The following is a 19,415-nucleotide window of genomic DNA, read 5'->3' on the forward strand; positions in this document are numbered from 1 at the left end:
GCACTGTATGAAACCTGGCCTGGACACCTCATACTTACCCTTAGCTAAGTTTTGCCAGAAAAGCATAAAGCCATAGCTATACTACAAATCACTGCAGCAAGCAGACTGCCTCACTGGCAATAAAATCACTGCATTTCTTTTAAGATGTTGCTGCAGCTCAGTGGGGCAGGGCCCCTCAGCTGGTCAGCCAGAGGTGTTCATGCAGCGCCAATGCCAATATTGTCATTAAGAAGAGGCTAATGAGAACGCTCTGCCACTTGCACTCCTGTGACGTTGCCACACACTAGTGATTGCTGAGACTCGGCACTAAAGTCAGTCAGGTGTGACCTAGGAGAGGCCAGAACCAGGTGCTTTTTATTACCGTTTGCAATACAACAAAAGAAATTGCACTCAATAAGGAAACATTTTCCTATTTCCTGGCAAGAAAGCACAGGCTGGAGGAATCAGGCAGTACAGCAACAGCATCTCACAGGAGCAAGTTAACAGGAAAAATAGCTCAGTGGGACCCTGATCTTCACCAACACAATTTAGCATGTCACCACGCTCCCTCTGATGTTTGGCCGTTGCACTTGCCTCAACGAAATTAGGAGTAATATACTATTGCACGTGGGTCTGTTCACTTGTAGTGAAAGGGGCCTCACAGTTTTAGTCCCTGGAGGCACTCGTTCTCCCCACCCTGTGTATGTGTGTTTTTAAATATGCCACACATCAGCACAATGCTGACAACTGCATTGTATGTTTTCTGCCTATGCAGCAGTTCAAGAGCACACAACTCTGGAAGGTTTTTTGAGCTGTCTTTTGCTATACCGTTTTAATTGTACGGCTCCATTACCTGACCACAGGGAAGGGAACACGGCCTGAAGTATTAAAAACAGTATCGTTTTTAGCATCCAACAGGGTCAAACTCAGCCTTCTCAAAAGAAACAGTCAGTCAGGCTTGGAGTAAAAGCTACCATAGGCGAGAGAAAAAAAAAAAGGCACCTGGACTTCTTCTCTCAGGTTGGAACTGACCCTAAAAAGCAGCTCGTCTGTCCTTGCTTATTGCTGTTACCGTCTCTACGTTTCCACACCTGGCAATGCAGAGATACCAGCACTGAAAAAAGAAAAAGCACGGAAGAGTATGAAAAGCTGGACTGGTGTTTTTTCCACCTGCACAGTATTATACTCAGGCCAGCAGCTTGGGCGCAGCAGCTCAGATGGAGCTTTGGTGGCAGCACTCCAAAGAGCAGTGACCAGAACACATTACCAGGCTTCACAAATAAAGCTAATAGTTAATATCTCACATGCACTATACAGATGGGACTGGCAAACACAGCTTCCTTTAAAAATGACTAATCCACAGCCGTTTTTATTATTTATTTATTTTTTTTAAAGGCCACAAAGCAGAGCTTTTTCCAGAAGCACCAGTCTGTTCTTTTGTGAAATAGTAAGTGGTGGGAAGGGGAAGCCCTGGGACCTACTCATGTTATCCAGACAGAAGTAACCGCAGAAACATTGTGGGTTTCTGTGGCCCGTGTACAACATACACTTACACAACCAGACCACTGTGCCTTATATGCCTCAGCAAGACCCGAGCCAACTGCCCAGATGTCTCCAAGATCACTGCACTTCTACAATACTTACGAAGAAGGTATCTGCTGCGGAGTGGGAGTTGCACGGACCATCTTGTACTTCCCTGGGAGGAAGGGGAAAAAAAAAAAAGACAGCTTTCACCCATAATATTGTAACATTCCCCTGCACTACCTGGGACAGAGGTGGGCCCAGTCCCCCAAGCAAGGTCAATCTGGCTTGCACGGAGACACATTAGTGCTAGCAGCCGGCTTTAATGCAAAGCTGTGGTCAAACCACAGCGGAGCCAGCACTAAAGGAGGTCACTCGGGGACTACAAAAAGGTAATGAATAAATAAATAAATAAATAAATAAATAGAGATCTATAAGCAGATGTTTACTGACAAGCAGGCACGTCCACGCCTTTGCTCCAGCAAAAGAGCAAGAAGAAAGGGGTCATTTGCATGGAGCAGGCTGAGAAATAACAGCCCAGGTCCCAGGACACAGAAAAACACTCCGCGTCTGCAGCACGCACTAAACAGATTTAGGTTACAGCTTTCAGCCAGCCCCACTTACCAACCTCTCCCCCCCTCCCCACACCCCTTTGCAGCCTTAAAACCCACCAGCTCTGTCATTTTTCTAGCGCTCGAAAAATGGAGGTTTGCCACCGACTCCAAGCTCGACGTGATTTTTGGTGGCACCATTAAAAATACTTACCCGCCTCACAGGCAGGGCTGTGAAAGCTTAAATTTGTGCCTGTTTGCAAATGATTGTGAAAGCCTTCCAAGGAAGGTGCCGTAGGATTGTAAATCCTTCCCATTATTAATAAAATGGAGCTATTGTTCCAGCTCTAATCAAGACTTGTCTCCAGCTGGGCAATTTTAAAACGCAATTCAAAACACACACACAGGCACACAAAAAAGCGATCATGAGGAAGCTTCAACCCACAGGCTACTGAGGGGGGGAAAAAAAAAATCACCGAAAGAGCAAGCTGTTCCTTAGGGGAGGGGGGAAAAAAGGGAAGATGAAAAAAATAACAACACTGCTATTTAAAATGAAGGCCAAGTGGGAGCATGGGGGGGGGGGCTCCCTCCCACCGCCTGGGAAAAGTCACTTCTGCCACAAGAAGCTCGGGGCTGCGGCAGCGAGCAACCCCATCGCCGCCAGCTCAGCCTCATCCATCTCCATCAGGAGCCATCTCTGCTTTTAATTTATTTAGCAAAGGAAGATGGGGTGGGCGAGTGGTGGTAAAGTGTTGCAAACACCTTCCCAGCACCCTCTCTCTGGAAAGATGAGGGAAATCGGGGGGGGGGGGGGAAGGAACCTCGGCGGGTGGTTGAATGAGGCGGGGAGGGAGAGGTGGTGCATCCTCCCCCTCATCTTCATCTTCACCTTCCTCTTCCTCCTCCTCCCCCCCGCCCCGGCGGCGGCGGCGGCGGCGGCCACGCCTGCCCGGCGCTGCGGCAAAGGCGCCGCAGTGGCCGCTCCACCCCCCCCGGCCCCCGCCTCCCGCCCTTCGCGCCGTTTCCTCCCGCTGTGGAAACTTCTGGAATGAGCCGCCGAGCTGAGGAAAGCGGCGAAACCTTGATCCCCACAGAGGAAAAGCAGAGAGAGAGAGAGAGCGCGCACATAGTCAGAGGGATCCGCCGGGATCGGGGGCACTGCTCTGCACGCGTGCAGGGGTGAGGAAAGGAAAGAAAAAAAAATAAAATAATAGTAATTAACAAAAACCAAACGGTGCCCACAAGCGGCCGTTGGCTCGGCTGGGTTTTGCAGCCTTGGCTCCAAATAAAACGCCCCAACGCACAAGCACCCCAAAAAAAAAAAAAAAAAGGTGGTGTTTGGAGCGCTAGATGGTGGAATAAAAGGAGCTGATCCCTCCTCCTGGATCTACAGCAAAGCCCTGCCATTTAAGTTGAGCTAATTTGTCCTCTTTTCGTTACAATGAATTGTCTGATCCGGACTATTTGCATTTGCAGCTTCAGTTACTGGAGCAGGGTTTTTTTAATTTTTTTTGGGGTTCTTTCTGTTCTATCGTTGGCTTTTTTTTTTGTCTTCTAATTAAAACATCCTCCCCAAATATCACAAGGAAAATCTTCATCTCTGTGGAACAAATAAAACATTCAGGCACAAACTTCCACCATGGACTGGTAAAAAGAGATGGGTTGCTTTTTTATTATTATTTTTGGTGATGGCATTTTTTTTCTCCTGCTTTTAGGATATGTTGTAATAGAAAGCCAATGGAGGAATACCAAGGTAATATATACATATATATATAAAATCAAACATATATGGGCCAAAATTACAGTGGTTATATATAATTAAATCATACTGTTTTAGGTGTGTGGTTTTATTTTCTATTCTGTAAACAGACCCTGGAAGAAGGAGATACGTATATGTGTGTGTGCGTGTATGTCTGTGTAGAAATAAAAGCACGTCTGTATGGGCCTAAGTCTGTAATTCCGGGGGGGGGGGAAAAGACTAGTATTTTCGGCATGTGATTTTTTTAACAAAGAAGGGGTGATGTTATGCTGTAGGCTGTAACAGACCGTGGTGCAGAAAAAGGTAAGGCAGCATTTAAAAACGAAGCGTGCGTGATACGTTGGCTCGACAATAAGCAGAGGGGGGTGTACGGGGTGTGTTTTTTTTTTTTTAAACAGTATTACTACATCTGATCCTACAAAGTATAAGCTTTTAATTAAGCGCACGGAGGGGCAGGTTGCGGGGAGGCAGGCGGCTTCTTCCCCACGCTGCCCAGAGCCTCCAGCTCTGCGGATAAAATCCGTCCTGGGGGCTTTTTTTTAAACGCGTTTGGGTATTTCCCACACGGTGAGGAAAAGCTAGAGGTGATCGCTTCCCCCCCCCCCCCGGAGGAAAAGCGGCGAGGGAGAAAAAGAAGAAAAAAGATGCACAAAACCATCCACCTCGGGGGGCGATTCTGGGCCAAAACCCTTCAGGCTACCAGGAAAAAAACACCCCGAAACGGGTCGGTGTTGGCGGGCTCTGAGGGGGCTCCTGCCGCCGGGGGGGAGGCCGCCGCGGGTCGAGTGGAAACGCGCATTTCTGGGCATTTTCGCATCCCTTCGTAAAGGCGGGAAGGGGGGGAAGAAGGAAGAAAGGTAAACGGGAGATTCCCCCCCCGCTCCAGCGCTTTCGCTGCCCGTCTGACGGGGACACGCACGTCGGGGGTGAGGGGGGCGCTCCGCCGTGCTTCTGGCACGGCTTTGCCCACGCTCGCCGCCGCGGCCCCGCAGCCGCGCGTCGCTTGTCCTTCCCCCCGCCGCCTGCCCGGCGCCATTTTGTCGCCGCGCCGGGCGGCCATTTTGTGAAGCGGGCGGCGGGAAGGGGGCGGCTCGCCTGCAGTACCGCGGGCGGCCGCTACGCACGGCGGAGGCGGCGCTGTCGTGCCTGCGCCGCGGGAGGGGCAGCCCCGGGCCTCCCCCTCCGGGAGGCAAATGCAATCCTTTTTTATTTTTTATTTTATTTTTGGCAACCAAAAAACAACGTGGAGGCTACGTGATGCCTTTAAAGCGCTGGGATCGTGGCGGGTGTGCGTGGGGGGAGGTGGAGACGGTCAACAGGATGAGGCCGAGCGCACTGAGAGGATTTAGCCTTGGACGAGGCAATCCGTGGGGACGTGCGAAGGAGATTAAAGCCTGTTCGCCCAGCTGGGCGCTCAGGGAAAGTTAGCAGCCTGGAGAATTAAGGGATATATTTATTTTGAGGCGATCTTCCCCCGCTCACAGCTTTTCCCTTCTCAGTGATAAATCACCGAGGTCAATAAGCCAGCTTAAGGTGCTGCCACAAAACGACAAAACAAAACACCTATGCGAGAAATCTATTTTCCCGTGCGTTGCTTTTTTTGTTTTTTGTTTTGTTTTTTTTTTTTGGTTAACAAGCCTGCACGCTTTAATGGAATTACACCCCTGCGAAATAAATAAGTAATGTAAGCTGCTCGAACTCACGTATGAAGGAAAATCGTGAATTTGTAGCCAGGAAATTGGGCTGCAGGATGCCGTAATTGCTTCTGATACGATGAAGTTAAAGGGGTTGGGAAAAGCTAGGATATTAAATGTCAGAGCCCTGCTTGTAGACATGTGCTGTGCATCTATTTTCAGAAGTAGTTTTTTTTTTTTTTTTTATAACCCAGCGTATAATTTGCAGCCTGGTAATGTGCTTGCATAACCAGACTGCATCAATTTAGCCTCATGTATTGAAAACACGGTATGCTTTTAAAAATAAATCACAGTGCCAGGTATTTAGGTGACAATCTCTCCTGCCTCAGAGTCCTCCTGTAAGCACATTTCAGCCTGGATTGGCCCTCTTTTTGCAGTGAAAACAGCGAGAAGGAGAATACTGTCCTTTTTCGTATGTCCAGGTTGTGCTCTAAATAAAACAGCAAAGCTGGAGACGTTCAGGGCTTGGATTGCCCTGTTGATTTTCGATCCAGAATCCTTCTGCCAGTTTTCATTGGGGAAACAGTGAGAAAGGAGGGTGATTCTTCCAGGTTTCCTCTGGCTCTCTGTGCTGGCTTCACGCCAACGGACTTAAAAAAGGACTTTAAAAAGTCCTGTCATCACTGTCAAGCGTCCAGCCCTTGCCCCGGCGCGCTCTCCGACCAGCGGAGCTTTGCCCTTTCTCACCCGGCCTCTTCCCGCCTGCTTCGGCCTCCGTTTCCCCTCCCTGAAAGCGGACGCGGGGCCATTTTGCTGTGGCTTTTCCGGAGTTTTTCCCCTCGGCCGCTGGAGACTTTTCCTGCAGCTTTCCATTGCCCGTGGCACCTCGCGGGCGGTGATGAAAGAGGGAAGGAACGTGAGGAATCCGGTTTTGTCTCTCCTTGTTTGCCCGCCGTCTGCTTTTTCGCATTTCTCGCAGCTGGCGGGAGCAGGGGAGGCGGTTTCAGCCCGTTTCCCTTTATGGCCTTGCTCAGCTCACCCCGGGCCGAAGTCTTCGGCTTGCAAACAAAACCTGCGAAAGGACCTGTTTGTTTCAAAGAAACACTTTGGCCGCTGATTTAAAAATAGCATTGCCGTGCCTGTTAACACGTCTTTTAGTTTAAAAGCTCTGCAAGCCCGAATTCAGCCTGCCTGTCCCTTGATTTGCAAGAGAAGCGATATCTTTTACGTGCTGCACAAAGAGATGGCTCTCATAATCCCAGCAGCAAACTGGGCCGGCAGCGGGGGGTCCGGTTCAGCGCTGGTGCCCGCCGGCGCCGGAGATCAGCTGCCTGCGCTGGGAAAACCCAGGGAAACTTTATCCACCGGCCGCACCCAGGCTGAAGTGCAGAAATATTTGCATTTGCTTCTCCTTGGAGAGGAGCCAGCCTGCCTCGCAGGGCCCTCCCCGCTCTCGCCGGGCTGCCAAGAGGGATTGCTAAAAAAGACGGGGTTATTGCAGCAGCCAAGGGAAGGGCAGGGCCTGGCCGGTGCGTTTCGGAGGCTTAAGAGCGTCTCTGCCCTTCTCCGCTGGAAGGGATGAGCCAGACCTCAAGCTGGTTTTACACCGGGGTGGTCTCGGGGAGCAGAGCAGGAGCCTCATCTTGCTCTGGGAATGCTTTTATATTTGGTAATTTTTGCTGGCTGACCCGGGCATGTTGGTGCTGAGAAAGGACACGGCCCCACTGCATCACTTTGCGGCGGCGCGTTGCTAAATTCGGGATGTGCTTCACCTTACTCCTTTCCCCTGCAGCATCTCCTCCCTGTCGGAACGGCCCTAGCGATAAAAAAACCTGCCACTGGCCCCAAAATCACAGCAGTCCCCCCTGTTAGCAGACCGTCCCGGCTCGCTCGTCCCTGCTGGGGAAGTGCATTAGGTTTGCGGAGGGAAAAACCTAACTGGCCGAGCACCCATGGGTGCTGTGCAGCGCCCGTCTTTTTTATTTTTTCTCCTCTTTTTTTTTCTCTCTTTTTTTGCAGGGAGGGCTGGTGTCCTTCCGTGCAGCCTGGGTTTTCCCCACGTGGCGAGAGGCAGCCTGTGCTTTGGAAAGCGAGAGCTGACTTTGAGCAGGCGCTGCCAGCGCGGGACTTTCCCAGCGGTGGGGGGACACGTCCCCAGCAAGCTGGACCCAGAGCCACCTGCTTGTGTGACCATCCCAGCTCCGGAAAAGACCCCAAATTTCGCATGAACATCCCGTTTATACCTAGTTTATAGTTAATACCCGATTGATGGCTGTATATGCACATTACAAACATGAGTAATATGCTTTGTAGATGGAAAAAGACAGCAGGAAATAGTTCTAAGGCCTGTGTGATTAATCAACTCACCCGCTGGACTCTGGTGCTATTCAGCCGTACATTAACCCTCTCATTTACAAATGCGGCATGCGCTGGATAGACATTATACAGCATGATACAGAGCTGCCTGCATTATCAGTTCCCTTTCTTCATCAGTGAAGCATTAGTTTCAGCTACTCTTGCTTTTTTTCTGCTGCTTGTTTGTGGTTTTGCAGGCACTTTCTCTTAAAAAGAAAGACCCTATTTCTCTGGCTGCCTGGATGCCGAACGCGCAGGGATGAGGCGGTGGCCCAGGTCTGATATCTTGCTCCTTTTTTCTCTTAAAGTCATGCCGTGACTTGGAACAAGAAGGAAAAGAAAAAGCTTCCTGCAGCGGAGTGATGGTATCGGGGAAAATAAAGCAGAAATCAGGCTGGCAGGTGTCAGCCTCTCCCGTTGTTGGTACCAGCTTGGTGTCATATATAGAAGAAACTGAATTTCACCGGAGTTTGTCCGACCGAGCGGGTTAATTCGTGCTCCGGCTGCCCTCTGCCGGCTCCGGGGCTCATTTGAAATGATCCCAGACGATTTACAGCCTGTCAGATCCAGGCAAAATAAAACAAAACAAAAAACACAACCACAACATCCCCAACGCAGAAAGGAGAAAAAGATGAGAATCCTACTCGCAGGGGTGAAGAACCCCCCCCCCCGCAAAACAGCATTTCCCAGACTCTTGCTCCTGGCTGTGACCACGGCACCCCGGTGCCTCCTCCCAGCCGCATCCTCCGGCACCACAAACCTCGGTGCAACCTTTTACATCGCACAGCCTTAAAACCACACACCCACGCGTGCATGGCCCTCCTGCCACCCTCTTGCCTGCCTGGTGCGGTCTCTAAGTGGCTTCCCCCCCGCCCCCGGCCGTATTTTTACTTGTATTTTATGAGTTTGGAATAGAGGATGCAGGTGGAGGAAAGAAGCAGGATTTTTAGCTCAGGGTTTTATTTAGCTGCTCGCCAACTACATCGGTGCTTCTCCATGTCACTGCGGAGAGAACCCCAATGTTTAAATGAAACCCCAAGAAAGCACAAAAAGAAAGAAAAACACCCGACAAAACAACACCAGCCTTGGAAAAAGGGTAAAAAAAAAAAGCAAAAAAAACCCCTCAGCCTGTCCGCCCCTGCTGCACTCCGTGGCTTTTTATATTCGTAATGAGCAGGTGGACGGAGGGCAGAGCCTCGCCGGGACACTAAGTCCGCCCGTCTCCACTTGGCCCCGGCACGAAGGGCTGCCGCGGAGGAGTGAATTTTGGCAATGAAAACACCCGTCCTCCGGCTAGTTGCGGAGGCGACAGGCCGACGGTCGGGAAGGCAAGCGGCTCCCCAGCCCCTTTTCCCGCATGGTCCTGCCGCGAACGGAGTGGCTCCGGCCGCCGGCTTCAGCAGGACGACTCGTCCCGCTGGGCGACGTGGCAGGATTTGCAGAGCAGGTGGTTGCCCAGTGGGTAGCACCCGTTCTCCGTCGGCTCCGGCGACAGCAGGATCTGGCAGCGCTGCAAGAGGGGGGGAAAGAGGGAAAAGGGAGAACCCAGAGCTCCCGCGGAGCCCAGCCCAGTAACAAGGATGGATTTGGGCTGGTATCCCGCTATAGATGAAGGGGTGAGATGTAAAATTAAAACAAAATGATGAGCCGAGAGCAATCCGCGCTGCCGGCTTGGCCAGCAATTGCCCCCTCGTTGCGACAGGCATCGTCACCCCAATCAGCGCCGTTTGCAGCGGAGGGGAATAAATCATGGCCGAGGGATTTCGGGGACAAGCCTGGCCCGGTTTTGCTCGTGCCGTACCTCGCAGCGGTAGCAGCTCTCGTGGAAGCTGCGCCCCAAGCACTCAATCTTGTAGGTGTCTCTGCCCTCGTGGGGGACGATGGGCTGCCGGCAGGTGCTGCAGATGGAGGCATATATCCTGCCGGAGGAAAAAAAAAAAAAAAACGGGCGCTCAGCTGGCGGCGCGCCGCACGGACCCCGCCGCCGGGGGACCCGCCGCGAGCACCCACCTGTAGAAGTCGTCCACGCAGTACACCTCGTCCCGCTCGCCCGCCGCGAAGCTCTCGTCGCCCAGCGGCCGGCCGCAGGCGGCGCAGGTGAAGCAGCCCGGGTGGTAGCCCTTGCCCAGGGCGCGCACGATGTGCTCCAGGATGGGCGCCTGGCACTTGGTGCACCTCTCCAGCGAGGCCTGCGGGCGAAATGTGAGAGGACAACGCTCCCGGCCGTCCCTCCCCTGTTTTCCGAGACATCGTGCGGCCAAAACCCCGTGCGACACAGCGCTTGCTTTTTTTCCCCCCACCAGTGGTTTTCCTGCTGCAAATGCACCCGCTGCAAAAATTCCCAGCGTGCAAACGCTGCAGAAATTCATCCTGGGGGAAAAATTTGTCTTGCGAGGTGGATGAACCAGAGCCGGCTGGATTTACAGCCATTTGCCAAGCTGCGTTTGCCCGGGGCTGCTGGGCGTTTCGGCTCCCAGCTCCCGGGGGGAGCCCCCGAGGCCGGGTACCTTGTAGCAGGCGTCGCAGATGGGGCGCCCGTCTTTTTGGTAGTAGCGCTGGCCAGCCAGGAGCCGCTGGCACGTCCTGCAGGTGAAGCAGTCGGCATGGTACTGCTTGCCCATTGCCTCCACGGTCGGGTCCCCGGGGCCGACGGCTTTGTGGCAGAAGGCGCAGACGTCTGGGAGGACGGAGAAGGGGGGCTTGGACCTCCGGGCAGCTCTATTGCCCCCGCAAACGGGGACGCGGCACCAGGAGAACTTGCTCTGCCTCCAGCCCCGGCTTCTCGCGTCGCGAGAGAGTGGCGCGGCTCTGCGTAAGCCGCAGTGCCGCGTGCCTCAGTTTACCCGTCTTACCTCTGGAAAAGTCCCTTTCCGGATGCCCGTTCACATCGTGCCGTGGCGGCGGCCCCTCACCGGCTCGCTCCAGGTGGGTCAGCCGCGGTTCAGGCTGCCTCAGTTCGGCGGGGAAGGCGGAGGGCACCTGCCAGACGGGGCGGAAGCATGTTAAACCGTGCCTGGGCATCGGGCCCGTGCAGCTGGGGAAACTGAGGCACGGGGCACCCCCAGAACCTCCCGTCCCCCCACCACCCCGACCTGGAGGGGGGCTGGCGTGGCGATGTCCAGCTGCTGCAGTGCTGGGGCCAACATCTCCGCGCACAGCGGCTGCGGCGCCTCGGAGAGGAAGAGGAATGGTGGCGACGAAGGCTGCCAGGCTGCCGGGTCGGGGCTGCAGAAACCTGGAGTGAAAGGTGGAAATGCCGGATGGCGATGCCAGGAGCAGCCCAGCACGGTGATAACCCCCCAGGAGGCAGCGGCGCTCACGGACCTGCCCAGAAAGCAAACGCTGTCTCGGCCGGAGGGGAGCAAATAGTGCTGATAAGGCGCAGGAGGCAGCCGGAGAATGCGGACCCTTCCTTAGGGAAGCTCTCAGAGGGCAGGAATTTGGGAAAAGCCTGGGAGCGACCGCGCTTTTCCCAGCGCCTCCAGAACCAGCCGGCGCTGGGCACCCAGCGCCTTATCTCTCTTTGAGCATCCCTGGGACCGGCACGGGAAAACGTGACCACTTTTTCCCGCAGTCCCTCGGTGCTGTGCTCCTGCCACCCCGCGCTCGCCAGCCGCCCCGTTTCGGCCCTCACCTCCGTTGGGCAAGCTTGGGGCGCGTGGGGCCGGCCGGCCGGCACCCGGCGCGTCGCCATCCGGGGGCATCCGGGCCCAGTGGGCGCCCGGAGATTTCGGAGCCTCGGAGGGAGCCGGGCACACCTGGGGCTGTATTTGCTGCGTGCCGGCCGGCTCCCTCCGCGGGGGCACCAGGGTGATGTAGACGGACGAAGCGATTCGCTTCTCAGCTTTTCCCGGCATCATCTTCGGAGCGGGCATGGGGGCGACACCTGGGAAAATTGAGAAAAACGAGAGAAATCCTCCCCAAACCTCCTCCGGCCTTGCCGCGGGCTGCTCACCCACCGCCCAGCAGCCTCGACCCTCCTCACCCTCCTCTCTGCTCGCTTCTCTTCTGCCTGTGCCGTCCTTCCTGGAAAAGGAGAAGGAATAAGTGGCCCGGCCCACGTCACGCCCAGGGCTGCCAGATGGGAAGCTGCCGGTGACCGGGCAAAGGCCACCGGCAGCCCTGATAGCGACCCGGCTGCCTGCCCCGGTGCTGATCCCGAGATCCTGGCAAACCCGCGTTGTTGGAAATCCTGCCCTGCTCGGGAGGGAAACTGAGGCACGGAGCCGCTCCGGGTTCTGCCTGCTTCGCCCGGCCTCGTGCGGACGTCCCGGCTCGGCATGGCCAAAATCCAGCGGGCTGCCAGCACCCGCAACTCCAGCTTCTGAGTCAGGCGGGGAAAAAAAAACGGCAGCCGCCCTCCCTCGCCGCCGGCGAAACCAAAGCGGGCTCCTTCCCTGCCAGCCTTCGCCTGACTCCTCAAATCCCGGCCTCGGGGAGCAGCCACTTTCCTCCTCTCCGGAAGGAGCCAAGTTGCCCGGTGCCGAGCTGGGAATCGCTGAGCGAGTGCCGTGGTGGAAAAAAGAAACAAAAAAAGCCACAAAAAAAAAAAAAAAACCCTAAAAAAAGCTAATGTGAACCATGTGCTCGTCGCATTCCTCTTTGTGCCGGGGCCGCCGAGCTCCCGGCGTCCCCGTCGGTCGCGGCACCCTCTTGCCCCCGGGGGGGGGGCGCCGAGACGGGACCGTTCCTATGCCGAGGACGAGGCCGGCATGGGAATGATCCCCAAGGGCCCTTGTCCCATTCCCAGTGTCCCATCCCACCCATCTGCCTCCCCCGGTGCCCGGAGTGCACCCGAGCGTCACCCCCAAAAAGGCAGGGAGCTGGCGAGGGAGGAGAGCCGGAACCCTGTGGCCACCTTTCCAGGGTGGCCCTTGCGGTCCCCTGTCCCTTACCAGGGGTGGCCCTGCTGTCCCCTGTCCCCTACTTCGGTCTGGCCCTGCGGGACCCTCGTCCCATCGCGGAGCGGCTCTGCTGTCCCCCTCCCCTTACCTGGGGGGTCCCACGTCCCCCACCTAGGGGTGGCCCCACAGTCCCCTGCTCGAATGGGCTCTGTAGGCCCCTTGTCCCATCCGGGCGTGACCCCACGATCCCCTGTCCCCTACCTGGGGGTCCCCTATCGCCTAACTAGGGGGTCCCTTGTCCCCTTGTCCCCTACTTAGGGAGTCCCTTGTCCCCTACCTGGGAGTGGCTGCTTTTCCCCTGTCCCCGACCTGGGGTGGCCCCACGGCCCCCTGCCCAAACAGGCTCCGAAGTCCCCTCGTCCCATCCTGGGGGGGGGGGGGGCTCCAGGGTCCCTTAAACATCCCTTCAAGAGGGGGGTCCCCTTCCCCTACACGGGGCATGCCCTGCCTGGCGGTGGCTGCTTGTCCCCTGTCCCCTACCTGGAGGGATCCCCCCGCACCCCTGTCCCCTGCCTGGGGATCCCCCGTCCCCCGCCCGGGTCCCCTGTCCCCTACCTGCCTGCGTGGGTCCCTGCGGGCGCTCCGGGCGCACCCGCGCGGCGCGGCGGGGCAGCGGGGGGGCAGAGCCGCCCGGCATCACCGCCCCTTCCTCCCTCCTCCTCCTCCTCCTCCTCCTTCCTTCCTTCCTTCCTCCTCCCTCCTTCCTCCCCGCCTGCCCCACAGCCGCCGCTTCCCATGCGGGGGGCCCGGGGCTGCTCCATGCACCCTAGGGTGCCCCATGGCCCTAGGGGTGCCCCCTATTCCCTCAGGGTGCCCCATGCACCCCTGGTTGCCCCATGGGTCCAAGGGTGCCCCATGCACCTCAGGGTGCCCCATGGGTCCCCATGCACCCCAGGCAGCCCCATGGCCCCAGGGGTGACCCATGCACCCCTCAGGGTGCCCGACGTGCCCTGGGGTACCTCATGCACCCTTCCGGGGTGCCCCATGGGCCCTGACCCCTCTCCCACCCCCCCACTGGGGCTCCCAGGGCTTCGTCTCCCCAAATGCCAAGGCTGAAGCCGAGCCCCAGGGTGGTGGGGAAACTGAGGCCCTGAGGCCCCGCAGCAAAGCCCCTCTCTGGGCTCGAGGCCGGCCGGGAAAACAGCATGGGGCTGAGCCGGAAAGGGGAGGAAAAGCCCACGGTGGCCCTGCTGGCCTCTCTGGGGGCACCCCGGGCCGCTTGCACCCCCCTCACCCAGCCCCAGAGGCTCCGAACCGGCAGCGACTGTTGATTTGGGATTAAGATGGCTCATCCGGGCTCTGATGCCCCATTCCCACGGCGCTCCGGCCCAGCTCACTCTCCTGGGGCATTTGCTGGAAATACTTTATTTCCTGCAGTTTTGAAGCCATGGCTCTGGCCCCGTGGGGACGAGGGAGCAAAACTTCCCGTCCTGGGTGACCGCCAAGTCCCAGCCCGCGCGCGAGACCCCACAGGGGCTCTAGACCATGAGTGGGAAGGGAAGGATTTGGGGGGGCGGCCGCGTTTCGGGCCACCGGGAGACACCACCCCCATTTTCTTCTGCCCGTTCGGTCCCCAGCAGTGCTCTCCGCTCTCAGGACGCTGTCTCCGAGCCAGACTGCTGGGAAGAGGTCTCCGGTGATGCAGAAAGCTCTCCCCACTGCTGGGCCAAATCCTGCAGAGGAGAAAGCCCCAAAGGCAGCTGGGGCGAGTGAGGCAGCCCCTCACCCTGGGGTCAGGGCTGCTGCCGGGGAAGCATATCTCACCTGCTGACGGCAGATGTCCAGCATGACACCGGCCCGGAGTAGGCACCAGATCTCGCCCACCAGTGACACCAGGACGCCGAGGATGTCCATCCAGCGGCCCACAGTGAGCAGGAGGATGAGGAGGCCGCCCATCCTCACGAAGACCGTCTGGTAGACAGGTGGGCCCTGCTTCTGCTCCTCTGTTGGTGACCATGGTGGTGGCAGCGTCACTGGGGCCTGGTGGCACCCGATTGCTCCCTACGTCCTCCTGGGGACGCCCCGAGACACCCTACAAGGATATCTCCAAGGCGTGGTGGGGACAACCCACCCCGTGGTCCTCCAAAACCACGGCCCTGCAGAAAGCGGCTGGCCATGCTCTGCAAGCCACGGCGCCCCCCCCAAAAGCATTTTTTCTGCCCCAAACCGCTGTGCCCCCTCCACCCCCAGCCTCACCTTGCATGTAGACCACCAGCAGCGCGTAGCAGATGGTGAGCGGCGTCCAGAAGCGCGCCGCCTCCGCCGGGCCCAGGAAATCCCGGTTGAGCAGGGCCACGGCGGCCAGGTCGGCCACGGCGAAGGCCACGGCCAGCGCCCGGCGCAGCAGCCCCGGGATGCCGTGGCCGGAGGCGAGCAGGGCGATGCAGACGCCGCAGTAGCGGGCCCGGCTGTGCAGCTCGTAGAGGGTGCAGACGTGGCGTGCCAGGCGCCGGGCGGCCGCCGCCAGCAGCCCCGCCAGCCCAGCGGCCAGCAGCAGGTTGCACGTGGCGTGCGGTGCCCCGTCGAGCAAGAAGCCGAGGCCGCAGCAGATGCCGCAGCCCAGCGAGTACTGGCACAGCAGGTAGAGCTGGCTGCTGGGGCCACCCTGCGGGAAACGAGGGGCCCCGAAGGGTGCCATAAGCCGGCTGGCCCGCCTGCCTCGGTTTCCCCCATCCCAGCCGGCGCCCCGCTCACCTTGCCGTGGGAGAGGAGGGCGGAGGCAGCCCGCAGGGAAAACTCCAGGGCCACCAGCGCGGCCACTCGGGACCCCACGGCGGCCAGCATGGCCGTGAGCAGGGGCACGTGCAGGGCGTCCAGCAGCCACCACTGCGCCCGGAGCGCCTCCTTCTGTGCCTGCCGCTCCGGGTTGCTGCCGACAGGGAAGGAAAAACTCAGTGGAGCCAGGGAGGAAGAGGAGGGTGCAAACAGCCACCCCATGGCACCCCAGAACTGCCTGGGGCACCCCTCGCCGGCAGCAAGGGCACCTTCGGGGGTACCACAAGCAGATCCGGGGAGGCAGGGCGAGACGCTTACTTGGAGCACTGGACGTAGAGATAAACCTTCATGAGGCTGCAGAGAACTGACACGGCGCAGGCACCCACCAGCCCTGCGGGAAGGAGGCAGCAAGAGGGTCAGCAGCGCCCTGGGGCGCCCGCTGGCCACTTGCCGCCAGGCTCTCACCTTGCAGGAGCCCATCCAGCAGCGCCCAGCCCCAGGCCAAGCCGGGCAAAGCCGGCAGCCAGGAGCCCAGGGAAAACATTTTCGGCGGCCACTGGCTCGGCTGGCTCAAAGGTCCGCAGGGCGGAGGCTGATGGAGGGAGTTGCAGGCTGGTAAATCATTGCCCGGCTGCGGGGAGGCGGGTGCAGCCTGGTTGGGAACAGCTGAGCTAAAAAAGCAGCTCAGGGCCCCCCGGAGAGGCATGAAATGAGGAGGAGGAGGAGGAGGCTGTCGCCGTGCCAGGAGCACTACGAGCATCCCTCCTGGGATGGGGCATTTCGCTGCTGAGCGCGGGGCCGGATCCGGCATGCCCGGCCCGACGCTCAACCCCGGGAGAAAAACCCCGGCACCGCTTCGCCCTCCCTCCCCGCAATCCCCTCCTGGCTTTGAGCCCTGCTTGCTCACCTGGTGCCCTGCTGACGGAGGCCCCCCTCCCCCAAAAAACAAGGAAAACACCCAGGTGGTGGGAAGAGCCCGGCCAGCAAGAAAAAAAGGCTGTTTCAGCAAAAAGAACAAAAGGAAATAAAAATAATTTGTAAAAAAAAATCACATTTCAGGAGCTCGGCTCGGACGGTGCCTGCTGGGGTTAACGCTGAGGGCTGTGCAGTTCAGCACACTTGTGGCTGGCGGAGGGGAGGCTGCAGCCCTTAAGCCGGCCCCTGCTTTTTTTGGGGGGGGGGTTGCGGCCGTTTGCCCCCGCATCAGCCCCTCGCCGGGTTACCTTGGGCTCTGCTTTCAAAGCGCTTTGAAATCGGATACTCCCAGGCCAAAAGGCAGCGGTGGCTGCTGTTACGCCCCCTCCTTGGCTCTCCCATTCCTATTTTTAGGGCAGCCGCTTTCCCACTCCCAGGAAAAACAAGACCCTTCTGGACTCAGTCAGTGAAAAAAAGGCAGAACTGCCCTGTTTGCTCTGGAAAAATCCCTAAATGTGGCTCCGTAGGGTCTCTGTGCCCATGGGGACGCTGCGTGGGGCTCCCAAATTCTCTCTTGGGGCTGTAAATGCCTCAGCACAAGCCCGAAGGGTGCCGGGGGCAGCCTCGTGCTGCCCGAGCTGGCAGGGAAGGTGCCTACGTGCCAGCTGCCACCCGACTCCGGGAGGAACCAGACACTGCCCGGGGCTGATTGCGGGAGCCGGCTCTCCGCGGAGGCGAGGGAGGCCCCGGAGTGCTGCAGGTCCCACGTTGCACTCTGTTATTCCTTATCTAGACTGGGAATACCTCTCAGCGCCAGGGACAAACCGGCAGGGATAACCATCGCTCGTGAGCACACAGCTAGCTACGGTCTGCAAACGTGCCTCCCTGCATGCTTAAAGGCTCTCGAGTTTCCCAACAGCCTGGGCCATCCATCATCTTCCTCGCCAGCTCAAGCATCCCCCTCCGCTCTGGCCTGAGCATTTCGTCCTCCAAAGGGCCCAAGAAACATCTGGGAAATCACAAGCCAGGGAGGAAATGCAGCCCCCAGTGTGAAAATTCATACGGCCAGAGCTGAGTTACCAATGAATATTTATTTGGGGAGGGGGGGAAAGGAAGCAGATGTATATACATATACATTAGGTCACATACGTTTTCTCCCCCAAAAAAGGCCCCATGAACATATATTACAGAAGGTGGTCTCCAGATCCTTTTTAAAAGCTCCAACTATGCCCTAGTCTGCAGAGGGCAATGGGGACGGGGCCGGTACGGGCGCAGGGAATGGCTCTGCAACCCGCTGGCCCCCGCTCCTCGTTCCCCTCTCGCGGGTGTTAAATTAAGTGAGTGAAGAGCTCCGGACATGCCTCTCGGCCGGTTTCATGGCAGCCGTGTGATATCCCTTAGGCCCCCTCTTCCCTCTGCCTTATGGGGGCTGGATTGAACGCGCCGAACCGTGCCCGCGACCTTGCCGTTCAGCCTCGTTGATGGGCCGGTGCACAGCGCTGCGCAATGGCCGGACACACGTGTGTGGTGAGCGTGCCCTGGGCAGAGACATGCTCTTGTGGTGAGGTCTCCCTGCGTGCATCCGCGGGGAAGGCAGAGGCGAAGCGGTGCCGTACTCGGTGATTGTATTAGCAAGGGTAAAACATGCGCGGTAGCTATTTAGGCTTCCAGTCTTGTCACGTCCACCACCTACCTTGTTCTAAAATGAACAACTAGTCAGTCCCAGCGCGGGACGCCCAGGCGCAGCCATGCTCCTGCCTGAAACCAGGGGACCACCCCAACCCCAGCCCACCCCTCTCCCACCCTCATCACTTGTAGGATGTTTTTTCTTGACAGGCAGCTTGTCCAGAGGCAGCTGGGTGACGCAGGAGGGTCTGTACAACGAAAGCGGCCTCCGCTGGCCTTGTCTCCATCGCGGTGAAGCATCCACCTGTCCCCGCGGAGGTGGCAGCGCGCGGGTGACCTGCCGCAGGCATGCTACACGCCCCCGGCACGGCGGAGAGCACGGCCAGGGGCCCACGTCCGCAGGCACGCTCCAGGCGGGTACCGTGTGATGGCAGGAGGATCTGGGGTGCCAGCTGGCCCCAGGGCAGCCGGATACAGGTGCCAGGCCTTGTGCAGCGGCGGGAGCATGCTCGCTCGCGCTCTCTCCCAAAACAGCCGGGGTCGTCCTGTCAGCCATCCTTCCCCCTGCTGGGGTTAACACCACGGGTCCCGCTCGGCTCGTCCACGGCACAGGCTGTCACTGCGCTGCCAGGCGCTGTTGATGAGGCTCTGAGCGTCTTCGCATTTCTTCTTGACGGCAGCGTCTAGGATAGCCTTGTGCAGAAGATCTACCTGAAATGCGGATGCCGGACAGTCATGCTGCCGTAGCCCTGGGACAAACTACACTTTCTTCTCCCTCTTGTTACAAAACCACCTCAAGCACCACCTCAAACAGCCGCGAAAGTCCCCTTGCATTATCAGTCCTGGTGACAGAGGGGGACAGGGCTGTCCCAGGCTCCTCCCCGCTCCCTTTGCCAGCCCTGCGGGATAGATGTCCTCCCTGGCCGGTCTTGCTGGGGGACTCACACTGGCTCCCCCCTCCAAATCCAACATCCCATGTCACATCTGATGCCTCACCAGAGGAAGAAAAGGAGGCTCAAGCCACGCTGCATTCACTCCATGAGCCTCCCCCTGGTCTTTACCTGGTCATTCCCCCTCAGTACTATCTCCCATCCCCTCTGCACTTCACACCTGGTAGTTGAGGGATGGTGGGAACTGCCTTGGCCAACCTGTCTGCCATGGTTATACAGACGCAGAGGAGCTTTGCAGCTCACTGCTCTCCGTGGGAAGACCAGGCAGCTGGGTTGGCCCCACGTCTGGGCAAGGAAAAGCTGTTGCCCCCTTTCTCAGAGCATGCTGGTCCCATTTGCCCTGTGACTCCAGGAGGGGTGTGACGCAGCCTCACGCGCTCACCTGGTAGATGTTTTTCCACGCAGCGTTCAGCGCCGAGAGGAACCTCTCCAGTTCTGTAGTGCAACTAAAATAGAGGACCCAGGGGGGCAGGAACTGTTTACGGTCCTGAGCAAACTCCTAAAAA

At 58.0% G+C, this 19,415-nt stretch overlaps 3 protein-coding genes and 1 long non-coding RNA gene across 7 annotated transcripts in view; 1 reads left to right on the forward strand and 3 right to left on the reverse strand.

Moving 5' to 3' along the window:
* Positions 1-4,065: 4,065 nt before the first annotated feature.
* LOC106491393 (uncharacterized) lies at positions 4,066-8,397 on the forward strand. The gene is made up of 2 exons (XR_001293770.2): positions 4,066-4,113; positions 7,464-8,397. It is a non-coding gene; the product is annotated as an uncharacterized lncRNA (long non-coding RNA).
* Positions 8,398-8,742: 345 nt separating this feature from the next.
* FBLIM1 (filamin binding LIM protein 1) lies at positions 8,743-13,331 on the reverse strand. 2 transcript variants are annotated; one of them, XM_067310850.1, is made up of 9 exons: positions 13,259-13,299; positions 11,785-11,825; positions 11,434-11,685; positions 10,892-11,034; positions 10,652-10,778; positions 10,307-10,476; positions 9,810-9,988; positions 9,601-9,718; positions 8,743-9,309 (listed from the first exon to the last, which is right to left on the reverse strand). In XM_067310850.1, the coding sequence occupies exons 3-9, from the start codon at positions 11,672-11,674 to the stop codon at positions 9,196-9,198; spliced, it is 1,092 nt and encodes a 363-aa protein (XP_067166951.1). In that variant the 5' UTR covers positions 11,675-11,685; positions 11,785-11,825; positions 13,259-13,299; the 3' UTR covers positions 8,743-9,195. The 2 variants fall into 2 exon arrangements, with proteins under 2 accessions (XP_067166951.1, XP_067166950.1); XM_067310849.1 differs by lacking the exon at positions 11,785-11,825 and having other exon boundaries at positions 13,259-13,331.
* An 870-nt stretch (positions 13,332-14,201) lies between these two features.
* TMEM82 (transmembrane protein 82) lies at positions 14,202-16,300 on the reverse strand. The gene is made up of 6 exons (XM_067310988.1): positions 15,884-16,300; positions 15,737-15,809; positions 15,398-15,572; positions 14,900-15,308; positions 14,468-14,646; positions 14,202-14,376 (listed from the first exon to the last, which is right to left on the reverse strand). Exons 1-6 carry the CDS (start codon positions 16,227-16,229, stop codon positions 14,296-14,298), a joined length of 1,263 nt encoding a protein of 420 aa, XP_067167089.1. The 5' UTR covers positions 16,230-16,300; the 3' UTR covers positions 14,202-14,295.
* Positions 16,301-17,405: 1,105 nt separating this feature from the next.
* PLEKHM2 (pleckstrin homology and RUN domain containing M2) overlaps positions 17,406-19,415 on the reverse strand; it is a 31,282-nt gene continuing 29,272 nt past the window's right edge. For all 3 annotated transcript variants that reach the window (XM_067310943.1, XM_067310941.1, XM_067310944.1), the window contains 2 exons: positions 19,292-19,408; positions 17,406-18,670 (listed from right to left, as the gene is read on the reverse strand). In XM_067310943.1, the coding sequence (XP_067167044.1) occupies positions 18,533-18,670; positions 19,292-19,408 (255 nt within the window). In that variant the 3' untranslated portion in view covers positions 17,406-18,532. The remainder of the gene's footprint in view (positions 18,671-19,291; positions 19,409-19,415) is intronic.

Source organism: Apteryx mantelli, chromosome 26 (assembly GCF_036417845.1).
Source record: "Apteryx mantelli isolate bAptMan1 chromosome 26, bAptMan1.hap1, whole genome shotgun sequence".
NCBI classification, from domain to species: Eukaryota; Metazoa; Chordata; class Aves; order Apterygiformes; family Apterygidae; genus Apteryx; species Apteryx mantelli.